Source organism: Neolamprologus brichardi, chromosome 6 (assembly GCF_056152115.1).
Source record: "Neolamprologus brichardi isolate AB-2024 chromosome 6, ASM5615211v1, whole genome shotgun sequence".
NCBI classification, from domain to species: Eukaryota; Metazoa; Chordata; class Actinopteri; order Cichliformes; family Cichlidae; genus Neolamprologus; species Neolamprologus brichardi.
Window position 1 is genome coordinate 35,582,838 of NC_142109.1, and position 13,238 is coordinate 35,596,075.

The 13,238-nt window shown below is 41.0% G+C and overlaps 1 protein-coding gene across 1 annotated transcript in view; it reads right to left on the minus strand.

The window, feature by feature from the left end:
* sorcs3a (sortilin related VPS10 domain containing receptor 3a) overlaps positions 1–13,238 on the minus strand; it is a 288,360-nt gene that overhangs the window by 39,029 nt on the left and 236,093 nt on the right. Inside the window, exon 19 of the mRNA XM_087842211.1 lies at positions 1,632–1,818. Coding sequence (XP_087698337.1) covers positions 1,632–1,818 — 187 coding nt within the window. The remainder of the gene's footprint in view (positions 1–1,631; positions 1,819–13,238) is intronic.

Sequence of the window (13,238 nt, forward strand, 5' to 3'; positions counted from 1 at the left end):
TGCCCAATGTATCAAATGTGATACAAAAAAGACATAATAAATACATAATGAAAATACATCTCAGAAAACATCTCAGTTGTGATAAATGCCATGGTTCTCCTTGTCACCTTAGCCACATGTTTTTTCCGTGTCCTGAGCTACAAAGTTTCTGGACAGGGTATTTTGCTATTATGTCAACTGTTCTTGGGGTAACTCTTCGTCCTTGTCCTCTGATTGCTGTATTTGGGATAATATTAATCTAATATCTAATATTCTTGCATTGGAAGTCTGTTAAGTATCCTACTATTACCCAGTGGCTTAAAGATGTCATTTTTTTTTAAAACTTGAAAAAATTAAATATACGTTGAGAGGTTGCACAGCCAAATTTTTTCACAAGTGGCAACCCTTTATCTCTTAGTTGCTAGTCTAGAGGTATTGCCTGTTTAAATGTACTTCTGTTACTGTTATATTCCTCTAATATGTTTGACGGTTGTGTTGATCTGTGTGGGACTGGGGGGGAGGGGGGGTCTTTGTTTTAGAATTGTTTTTTTTCCATATATATATATATATAAGTTTATTTACTTAGGAAAATGAAGAAAGGTTGATTGTATTTCGGTAACTGCAAGTACTGTTGTTTTCTTTTTTCAATAAAAATATTTTCAAAAAAAAAAAAAAAAGAAAACATCTCAGTTCCAAAAAATCTAAATTTTCTGGCTATTATGTGATGGGTTGGATCTACAGGGTTAATCGAGTATGACGAGCCCGTCTGGCTCTGTTTCACTCTTCTGTACCACCTTTAGAAGTCAGTCCAGCAACAGGCATTTGAAACGTGAGCAAGACCGGGTACTTTCCTTTCAAAAGAGATGTTTAATGAAGGTTTAAATTAACATGGCAGGACTCGGTCAGAAACCTGTGTTGCTTCTGACTCCTCAACTACAGAAGCACATGTTTACAGTGTGCCGGAAGCCCAAAATACCAAAAAGCACATTAGAAGTTCACATTTTTATATTCTTTTAACATAAGAGTATTTGTGAATTTACATAAAATTATATTCTTAACAACAAAAATGTACATTTCTCTTTTTAACCCCTTTACCAGTGCCAATGAACTGACCTTTAACTGGCTCTTACACCCATCTTTAACAACTCTTTGCTACATCCTGGTGTAACCTTCTTTCAACCTTACTGTTCACGCTGGAGGGTGAAATCTGAATATTTTATCATCTTACCTAACACAACTTTATTGTGTATGTGTGCATTGTACCAGATCAATAACAATAACTAAATATGAGCACGTCTGGGTCAGAATAAAATGAGATTTTACAGACCGTTCAGTTTGTAAAGTCTCATTCTGTTTCTCCTATCTTAACACGCTGTATACAGACAGGAAACGCATCATTAACTGATGTCCATGGATGTAGTCATACACATCTGTGTTTATCAGTGATGCTTTGTGGCCTGAAAAGCAAACAAAGTATTAAAAGTCTACTAACACTCTGCTTCGGGGCACTAAGTTAACTGCTTTGAGTGCAAACTAAAAGTCGACTCAGATGACGGTGAAACGGAGAGTGAACAGCAGCAGTCATCTCCTCAGAGAGGTTTTCAGCTGAAAGCAACAGCACGCGTTGTGTTTGTGACGGCGTGGACACTTACATGTGACGTGCAGGTAGAGTGTCGTGGTGTCGTAACCGAGCGTGTTCTCCGCAAACGCCGTGACGCGGAATATTCCGGCAGACTTGTAGACGTGTTTGATCCCTTCCTCGGTCCAGCTCAGATTGGAGTATGAAACTGCTGTGCCGTCACCAAAATCCAGCTGGATGTTGGTCCGCAGCGAGTCCCCCTGAAACACAGCGCAGCAGCGTTTCGTCAAGCTATAGACAAACACGTTTACTGACATGAGTTTTGCAACGTGGCTGCTTTACAGGGAAGAGCAGAAGCCACGACAATGTGAGTGATGCAGGCAGAGGTAACATTTGTAACACACGTGAAACAGAAAAGTCATGTTGTTGAATTCTTATGACTCATAATTTGTATCCATTATTGTTTTTTCTTGAAAACAGTAAGAAGAAGACTGAAGATAGTTTCACTACTTAAATCTGTAATCTTGGAAAAGTTCTGATTAGTTTGTCAACTTTTGGACCCTCCCATTAATTAAGGGGTTAATAATAATAATAATAATAATACATTTTATTTAAAAATAGCGCCTTTCAAAGCACCCAAGGACACTGTACAACAGATAAAAACACAATAATAAGAATAACAGATAAAAGTTAAGAGCATACAGAGGTTTAAACATAAGCAATTTTAAACAGATGAGTTTTGAGGGTGGACTTAAAAAGAGGGAATGAACTAATATTTCGGAGGTCAGGGGGTAAGGAATTCCAAAGTCGAGGGGCAGAGCAACTAAAAGCCCCCCCCCCATTGTAATCAGACGAGCGGAAGGAACAGAGAGAGAAAGAGAAGATGAAGATCTGAGGCAGGTTAAGAGCTTCATTTGATAGATACAGTGAAGAAAGGACAGAGAGAGAAGGGGGAAGACACGCAGGAAAGGGCTGCAGGTCGGACTCGAATCCAGGACCGCCGCTCCCAGCATGCGGCCGCCAATGCACGGAGCTAAACTGGTGCCCGACTTATGATCACTTTTGAATTTGTGGAATCAGATTAAATTAACTTTTGTTTATGTTTAAGTTGTAAGAAATGATTGGGTTGAACTTTGGTTTATATTTTAACACGAAATAAACATTTTTTTCAAAGAGCGTTCTGAAACAAACCCACGGCCTTTTCTTGGGAGTATTTTTTGTTTTGGAACAGTCCTGTGGGTAGTTGTTCATATTTCACTTGGCAGACTTTTATGCCAAATGCCCCCCCCACACACACACACACACACAAACGTCAAGGGCTTTGTGCCTCCTGTCAGGACCAAACCAGGCGATATTTCCCTTCCTAGGCAAACACATAAACCACAACACTGTGGAGCCACTACAAGTTAGATCCAACAGTGTGGCTTTAATCTGATTTTATCAAAACAAAGGCATCTTAACCCATACTTCAAACTTAAGGTGCATGAGCACACTGAGAGAAGCAGCACTTCGTTGACCAGACGCAATCATGCAGCAGCATGGTGCAAAGTGCTAAAAGAGATTGTGAAACTAATAACACAGAATGGTAACAAAGTATCAGCAGGTGAGGTTATTTGCGCTTTAACACTGACCAATCACATCCAATTCATGGCCGGGAAGCAGGCTGTGAGTGAGTCAGGAGAGTCTGCTTCCCCGAGGAGAGAAGGCTGGCGTGGGGCGGATTCAACTAAAGCCAAATATAGCTCATTAATCTAAAGCACTTCAAGTACGCTTGTGAGGGCAAATTCAAAGTTTTAGGGGCTTACATTTCAGTCTGTTCTGAAAACACTTGTAAAGAACTTGTTTTTTTGGTGAAATCCAAGGTATAAAAGATAAAATGGAACAACTGACATTTTTATATTGTGCTGATTTAACGACCCCTCAAAGGTCTTTAAATTTACAGTTAAAGACAGTCCGTCTCTGTGCACATTAAGTGCTTTACCTCATACGCATAGCCATCGATGTGAAGTAGATGTTAATTAACCTACAATGCAAGTCTTTGAAGTTTGTGGAGGAAAGTCATGCAAACAAAAGGAACACAAACTTCATGCAGAAAGGCCCCACCCAGGAGACAACCTACTAATAATCCAAATAAAAAAACAGTGATTATGATTGGCCGTGGACAATAGTCACATGATTGAATTTCACTATTTGCATAAATGAGGAGAGAAATGCTCGTTGCTGTACGCTGCCATACGACACACCCAGCGGCTGAATGAATGGACGTGCCCAGCATTTCTGGCAGCAAGACGTCAGCAGCAGATCCTGTAAAATCCCACAGATCAAGCTGACCAGCTGCACTCCTCAAGCCACCTCAGCGACGCTCCCACCAGGCTGTCTGGCACTGATGGTCCGGCTGTTTGAAAAGTTGCTTTACATCTTTCCACCCAAACATGATGACTAAGAGAACTGATCCAATATCCACGAATCTGTAGACCTCGATATCTACTAACATGTCAATCAGTGCTTCAAACTGTAGCATAGCAAAGCATCTTTATTTATAACGCACTTTACATCCAACAATGTTGACCAAAGTACTCCTGAAAATCTCCTGAATATTTTGCGCATTCAAGTACGGGATCAATTCGTTACTTTTTCCAAGACTTTAGATAAAAATGTCAGCTTAGATATTGGTGTACAGTTTTCAACAGTGTTTGTATCCAGCCCAGGTTTCTTAAGAAGTAGTTGCACAATTGCATCTTTGAAATTCTTTGGAACCACACCTGAGGTAAGGCTGCTATTTAAAATTGTTAAGGTAGGTAGGAGTAGAACTGTGCTGCAGTGAAAGAATTTAACAAACAAGATGGCTGAACAGGGACATGCCCCCTGAATCCATTTCTAGATAAAGAGATGTCAAACAGAACCGGCATCAGAGAAAACAGGGTCAGAGACTTTCAGATTAAAAGCAGGCAATGCGTGCGCTAAAACTAGATCGAGAGTGTGGCCACACTGTTGTGTGGGTGCAGAACAGACATCCAACTAAATTAAAAGAATCGGTAAGATTCAAAAAGTCTTTAATCATGCGCTTTTCTAGAAAGTACACGTAAATATTAAAATCCCCGACAATAAGAAAGGAGTCATGTTTTATCGTGACTTCAGTCAGAAATGCAGCAAATTCCTTTATAAAGTCCTTACTGTATTTTGCGCCCTGTAAATTATTGTGCACAGTACAGGGGGAGAACAGGCTATTTCAAATAGCAACAGTTAAAAACTAAAATAAAATTTGAATGAAACCTGTTTACACCTGTAGCGATTTCTGAAGATGGTCGCAACTCCTCCTCGATCAGATGTGTGTGGGACATTAAAAGAGCAGCAGTCTGAAGGCTAAAGTTCTGGAATCACCAGCAGTTATCCACGTCCCAGTTAGGCAGAGGAAGTCCAAATAGTGCAACACAAAATATTCCTTAAAGGCAGTGTTGTCAAGTTACTTGAAAAAAGTAATCAGTAACTAATTACTGATTACTTCCCAAAAAAGTAATCCCGTTACTTTACTGATTACTTATTTTCAAAAGTAATTAATTACTTAGTTACTTTTTAAAAACACGATTTACAACCTGAATAGGTGATAAAGTGATAGATCTTTCAGCCCAATTCTACTTTTTCTGCATAATCATCATACAAAATGAAATCAAATGGAAAAGTCTCTTTTTAAAACTTGTTTTATTAGTTTTAATCTTTTAACTTTATGCATCAAGCAAAAATTTAATTATCTGCAACATTCTCTGACTGGAAGAAATTAGTTTAACATTTAAACCTATTTTCTGCACATTCCAGCACATAAAATAAAATATTTTGTGTGTTTACACTCAGTCTTTCAAATAGATGCAAGTAAAACACAGCAGAAAATAAATAAAGTCAAAGACTAGCGGTCCTGTTGCTCTATTTTCACCTGTAAAGCAGGAGTGGGGTAGGCGGAGGTTTACCCTGGTGCAGGTGTGCAGCGGTCAGTGGAAGAATCCGCGAGTTTCTCTGTGAGTTTCCCATTACGTCGTAGCTACTCGGTGCTTGTTTGGAAGTTTAGGGGTTTTTTCGCTGTAAAAAGAAGTTTTCTTCCCACGCACAACGGACACTAATGTTTTTGTCACTTTTTATGGAATCAAACTCAAAGTAAGGTCAGTACTTCCACGCTTTAAACGCTGCACGCTCATACTCTCTCTGCACTCGATATATGATCCATTGTTGATCTGCACACAGCTGTTGTCACGAACGTCGCACTCGCTTACGTCACTGTCATGAGACATTCTCGCAAAAAAATCACGGTTTTAGTAACGCAGTAACGCAGCGTTCCTACGGGAATGTAACAGTAATCTAATTACAGTTTTTGCAATAGTAATCCCTTACTTTACTCGTTACTTGAAAAAAAGTAATCGGATTACAGTAACGCGTTACAAGTAACGTGACAGCAAGATTACTAGGTTGCTCATCTTACAAGTAACGCGTTACTGCCCATCTCTGCTTAAGGGTGACCTCAACAAAACACTGTTTCAGGTTTGTTTGATGTTTGAGAGCTGTCAGCCGTTCTTTAGCTTCTTCCACAGCACCTGCCCGATGTTTAAACACCACCTTCTATTTCCAAACCTGAAACGGATTCATGAGCATTCGAAAAACTCAAGTTCAGTCAGAAAATCCAGTGTGATTTGTGATCTTAGATCACAAGAGATGGAAGATAATTTTCAACTAGTTTACGTGTTCTTAACTTAAACACTAACTAACCGTTTTATACAGATATACTTTATGTAACTTAAGTCGACAGCAAGATTTCAAGGTTGCTCATCTTTGCATTGTTGGCACAAAACAAATTCCCTGCAGCTTTATAGTACATAAAAAGGACAGTCACTATATTGTGTCTGTTTACTTCCAAGTATTACTTCTAATGACACAGTTTCACAAATGTTCTTTGAATCATTTCTCTCAGATTAGTGTTTACTCTCTAAAGCTTTGTCTGACCAGTTTAGCAGAAAGACTAGTTTTACCAAACATAATTGATGCTCTTTAATTTGCTCAAATTTAGCAAATAAAGAATCCATTTGCAGAGCAAACGCATAAACATTCTGCTATTAAAGGCTGAAAAAAGATCATGCTTGTTCTCTTCGAAGCATCTTTGCAGGCGGATGATTTGTTGCAAGTTAACTCAAGAGTGAAATGACTTCAAAGTTTTGTTTATTAATATATTAATCATATTGAATTGTATAAAAGTGCTGTAATGAATTATTTTCATTGCTTTGTGGCACGTGCAGCAGAAGAGGAGAAAAATAAATTGTGTATGCACATGTGAGTTTGTTGTGATCCCGTCCCGCCGTGTTTGCCTTTGCAGGATGTGCGATCCTTCCGCCGCCTGCACGGTTTCCTCTGAGAATCACATCTGGCGCCGTCGCTGGATAAACACACGGCGCAAGTGTTGGTGGCTCCAGCTGCCACGGCGACCAAATCTGAACTCGTCCTCTCAGGCCTGTGAAGTCAGACTCCCAGCCTCCCCTTGGTACACTGTAGCACAATACAACTGGGATCTTAATTTGTAACAGCGCATTAGCATGGCAGCTCTGCCAAAACTCACATTCGAACCAAATAAATCCATTGTTCTCTTTCCTGCTCCTTTGCTCTTTCCGTCCCTCACTACCAGTCACTCCTTTGTGTGCTTGCATGTGTTCAAACACAGGAGGTTTGGTGGGCTTTGGGGGATTTTTCATGTCACTCTGTCTGGAAAATGAAATCTGTGATAAGTGGCTGGAGAGAATAGAGAAAAGCTAAGAACAGGGTTTGACAGCACGGGTATTGTTTCGAAGTGTAATGAGCTGGCATACAAACAAGATTCGGGCTCGGCGGCGCTGATGTCACTCAGCTCTTCTCGGCGTCTGCTGGCCATTCTGTTCACGCTCCTCGCTGTATCAGCCACAGCGGGATTCGCTAATCTGCATGAGAGCGATGCTGACCCGTCTCTCTAAATGTCACTCTTTGTGTTCGTGCATCTCTCAGGGTTGAGCAAATCCAAACACATCATGGCTGGAACCCCGAGACTGTGGGTTTGCACTGAAACAGCTGCTGGATGTGGGCAGGGGTTTGGATACGTGAGAGCAGCATTTGTTCAGGTGTGTGTCAGACCTGAATCTACAGTATCGGCGTGCTGTGTGACAATAAAAGCTGTGAATTGTTTTGGAACATCGCCCGGGCTATTTCTGACAGCAGAGTGCACGACATGTTCCTGCTACAGTGGATTCATGTTTGCGCTGTAATAATAAGACTAGACAAATTCTAAAAATACTAGTTACATAGAAAATATTGCTAAAATGATTACAGCAGGGACGACAGTAGTTTTCCATTACAGAGCTGTGAGGTGACAGGTGTCACTCCCAAGCTCCAAGAATCCTTTCAGGTTTGTTTCGGTTTCAAAAAGCACCAAACGTATAAAATGTTATTTAAATAAATAAAACTGGTAAAGACTAAACTGGGCGATCGTGGCTCAAGAGTTGGGAGTTCGTCTTGTAATCGGAAGGTTGCCGGTTCGAGCCCCGTCTTGGACAGTCTCGGTCGTTGTGTCCTTGGGAAGACACTTCACCCGTTGCCTACTGGTGGTGGCGCCAGTGTCCGGCAGCCTCGCCGGACACTCAACATTTCTTGAAGTTCTCCAGAGGCCTGGTAATGAATTAATCATTTGATTCAGGTGTGTTGACCCAGGGTGAGATCTAAAACCTGCAGGACACCGGCCCTCGAGGCCTGGAGTTCGACACCCCTGATTTAAACAAAGGAACAGTAGCATTGTAAGAATGTGGTCTGATTCCAGAAAGACTGATTCATTGATTTTAGTCCTGAAATACAATCTGAAAGTGATGCTACTAATAAATCCAGCTGCTATTTATGTAACCAACCTTAAAATCAATCTGTATAGGCGATGTTAATGGAAATCATTTGGTAATGCATAACATGCACTTAGCATGGGGGGTTGCAGAAACTACTAATAATGGGAGCGATCGGTTATTTCTTCATGTGCTCTTTGTTTCACAGTAAAGATAACTAAAAGCATTAAAGTGCACAACAATCAATCCAATCAGTGATGCCGACTGATGGATGCATATTGTGTCTGCTTGTGAGAGGTCCGAATACGAACAAGAACAAGTCATCGTGATCGTCTCTTAGTCTGAATTAAATTAACTCTACACAGGACAACAATGTGTTTGTGTTGTTTTTGTGTAAAACACTATTAGAGCAACTGAAATTAATCATTTATTTACTATAACAACAGCAACTTATTCTGCTGCCCCCAAGTGGCTAGAAAATGGCAACTTTTACAAAATAAAACCATATTTAGCATATTAATATTTTACATATTTATACGTATGGAGATCATTACACAGATTGTTGCAGAATGTCTATTTTTTGATACTAGCTAAACAAGTCAGGGCGAGTACTCCAGTTGTTGTGACTACACAGAGCCTCAGAATGAGCACTGCAGTTAATATTTTAGCTGGGAATCCTCAGTAGTCGTGGCTGTCATGTTCGATATTCACAATGTTTGTTGGCAGGAGATTCATCTGGCTTTTCCACTGGGGCAGAAATGGATTTTGCAAAAAGATAACATGAGCGAGAACAACCGTAGAACATTTTCTCCCAAATGTGACACGATTGTGAAACAGAGAAGTGGCTGCTAAAAATTCAGACTGACAAAACAAGTGTTAGGCAGATCACAGGGAGATTATATTAACCCAGAAGGAAACACAGTGTGATCACTGAAAGCCACTTTTGGTGAGAATTGAACTTTTTGTAATGTAGCGATGGATACATCAATACAGTAACCAAGGACGAGACTAAAACTTTATAGCTGACACAGAGTTTAAAGTTTTTATATCTTATGGGGGCAATTAGAAAGCTGCAACAGAACCTAAGCAGTTACAGGAAACAATGAAACTGAAAACAGTGGCTCTCCAACGCATGCTGTCACCAATCTGTCCTCTCCAACTTAAGCACAGAGCTGGCAAAGCCTGGGTCGGAAAACTGAAGCCAAATCTGATTCACGACAGCAACCAAGAGGGATGGCAGTTTATCCAGTCAGTCCTCACTTTGTGCCGCCATCTGATATAATCTGCCACACTATGTTTTATAAATCTAATCAGTCAAAAAGAACCCAGTTCCAAAAATATTGTGTAAAATGCACTGATTTGTAAAACTCATAAATCCACATCTTATTGCCAATAGAACAGAAAATATATCAAATGAGTAAAGTGAGACATTTTACTAGTTCATGAAAAATATTAGCTCGTTCTGAATTTGATGGCAGCAACACGTCTCAAAAACGTTGGGAAAGGGTCGACAAAAGGCTCGGAAAGTAAGTGGTGCTTTGCTGGATGAACATTTTACAACTAATTAGATGATCTGGCAGCAGCTTAGTAACTTGACTGGGTATGAAGAGAACACATTAGACTGTTTCTCAGAAGCAAAGATGGAAGGAAGCAACAAACTGCATCTAAAAATAAGGGAACAATTTCACACCAGTGTTCCTTGGGATAAAACTGTTTGGATATCTCATCGTTTTCAGAGAATCTCTGGAAATCTGTCTGTAAGGGACAAGGTTGAAAATCAATATTGGATGCCTGTGATCTTGATGCCCTCGGGGGGGCACAGCGTGCCATGGAAATCACCGCATGGGCTCGGGAGCACTTCCACAAATCATTTCCTGTGAACCAAATTCACTGTGCACTCCACAAATGCAGGTTAAAGGTCCATCATGCAACGAAGAAGCCCTATGTGAACATGAGCCAGAAATACTGCCAACTTCTCTGGGCCAAAGCTCATTTAAAACGAACAGAGGAAAAGTGGAAAGCTGCTCTGTGGTCAGACAAATTGAAATGTATGATTCCTTTTGGAAAACATGGATGCCACAGGCTCCAGACTCGAGTAGAGAGGGGCCATCTGGCTTGCTATCAGTGGTAGTTCATAAGGCTGCATCTCTGATGGTACGAGTGCATCGCTGCCTATGGAACGGACATCTTGCACATCTGGAAAGGCATCATCAATGCTAAAAGGTTTTAGAGCAACATGTGATCCTGTCTGTGAACCCCTTTTTTTATTATTTTATTATTTTAGTATTATACCTCATACTGCATCTATTCCAGCAGCATGGCTTTGTAGCTGTGTAAGCATCTGGGTGCTGAACTGGCCTGCCTGCAGTCATTTCAGTTCAATTCAATTCAATTTTATTTAGACAGCGCCAAATCACAACAACAGTTGTCTCTAGGCGTTTTATATTGTAAGGTAGACCCTACAATAATCCATACCGAGAAAAACCCAACAATCATATGACCCCCTATGAGCAGCACTTTGGCGACAGTGGGAAGGAAAAACTCCCTTTTAACAGGAAGAAACCTCCAGCAGAACCAGGCTCAGGGAGGGGCGGGGCCATCTGCTGCGACCATTTGGGGTGAGAGAAGGAAGACAGGATAAAGACATGCTGTGGAGTCCAGACCCCTAACCAGCTGAAAACATCTGGAGCACCATGAAACCAAAAGCAGCAGCTGGAATCATCTGACTAAAAAAAAAGTAGTTTTTGAAGGTTTGAGTGAATGTATGTAGACTGTTGTTTGTGACTGTATGGGTGAAGGCCCATCAATGTCCAGCCTTTTCAGAAGATGGTAATCAATGAGCTCGCTGCAGATAGAAATAGTTTATTTTCGAACAACACAGTGGACAAAAAATTAGACATAGCTTCCACGACTGAAAAGGGAAGCCAATTCAAAACAACCTTAAACCTGCATTCTTCCTAATGGCCAACAGAGGGAGACTTCCCTGGTTGCAAAAAGACTCGTTCTAGTCCTCACTGAATGCAACATAATGATTATCTGCAATGATCCTAATTAGAGTCAAACAGGAGGATGAAATAGGGTATCCTTTAGGGCAGCCCTAGTTTGTGGGTTTAAAGTATTTACATGGGGATTTTTAATAAATAACTGACTAATAATTAATTCATTAAAAATATTTTTAGATCAGACTAACCTGAAATGTGTCAAAAAGTAAAAATAGCTCTTAAGTGGTCTGTTTAATGTTAATCTTCATGTCCCAGTTAAAATTAGCTGCTGCGTTTAGCATGATGTTGCTGCTGCAGTTCTCTAAGAATCGTCCTCCGTAATAATATTTAGAATACACACAATACCCATTTATCTCAACGTCAGGACAATGTGAGCTGTTTTTTAACGAATCTTAAACAATCCTTCATTAATAGTTTCACTCTGCTAACAGCTGACAACTCAACATAGTTACTGCGGCGTGTAGACGGCTGCCTAAACAATGCAAAATCCGAAGCGATTTGGATCTGATCATCCACCCAAACATGTTGATTATTTAGCTCTTTCTAACCCTCTTTTTAAATATGGATATGAGCCACAGGGTCTTCTCCCATTTAAAATTTGATGCCATTTGCTCTTCCCAAGAAATACAGCCATCGCAAGCTTCATGAATATAAATTAAACTTTGAATTCATCTTGAGAATTTTCTCAAATAGGGCCGATGCCACAAGGATTCCTTACCCCCGCGCTTCTCTTCTTCTCTTTTATCGCATCGTTCTGCCACCCACGTCCCTTCCTGTCCCCCTCCTCCACAGAAATCCACTCTTTATGAAAGAAAACTGGCGTCCATTCCTCAACTTATCACGCAGTAATATGACAACTGGGGCCGGACCCCGGGGGACGCGCACTTACCTTGAGCTGTTCCCGCCGTGGCAGGAAAACACTCCAGTTGCTAACACCGTAAAGCCTGCAGTTATTATCCACAGACCGTATACTGCCTGAGACATGTGAGGCAGTTTCCTAGTGACCAGCCAGTGTGGCAGACCTGGCTCTGAACACAACAGCTCTCGCTCACTAACAGGGTCTCCGGTGAGGTCCTTTGTGTCTGGCTCAGAACTCTTACACTGCGCGGGAGGTTTGGAGGGATTTGACTCTATTAAACCTCAGAGTGTTTAGAAAGCAGTCACATTCCTAGAAAGTACTTCAGGATTTGTGCTTCGGGATTCAGGGAAGTACGATAGTAAGTGAACAAACCCGCCTACAGTGCAGCTGGTCCTACTGCTTGCTAGGAAGTAATAAAAACACCAGTTTACTTTATGTGTCCTGACATCATAAAGTATTATTTGGACACGAGTTTTAAATATCAACACAAGAAACCACTGATCCAGCTGTTCAGCACAACCAATCAACATGTTTTAGTTCACCAGTGGACGAGGAACTGTGTCGTCAGTGCGATTATGATGCTGGGTTTCCCAAGTGACGTGTACCAAATGATCCCACAATATGGAATTCCATATGATTCCCAATTCTCCAGGTGTCTAATGCCACTATTTGTAAATCCAGGCATTGTAAGAACATTTAGGCTCAAAAGAAAACTGACATTGTTGTTCTATACCAGCGGTCCGGTTATCGTTAACTCTGTTTCCCCGGGTCTTTTCCCGTGTTGTAGTTGTGTGTCTTATCTTGAAAGAAATGTTTACGCGTTACCATAGCGACCAGAGAGCATTAAGGGGCAGAGAGGAGGATGTTACTCTCAGCGTTGTTGGTGCATTTCAGGAGGACGCTGCTAATAAAGTTACACAGTGAATTAGCATTTATTCGGAGGGCACTCTCTCTGCACCGGGGCTGTGATCGACCGGGGCTGCTGGGGC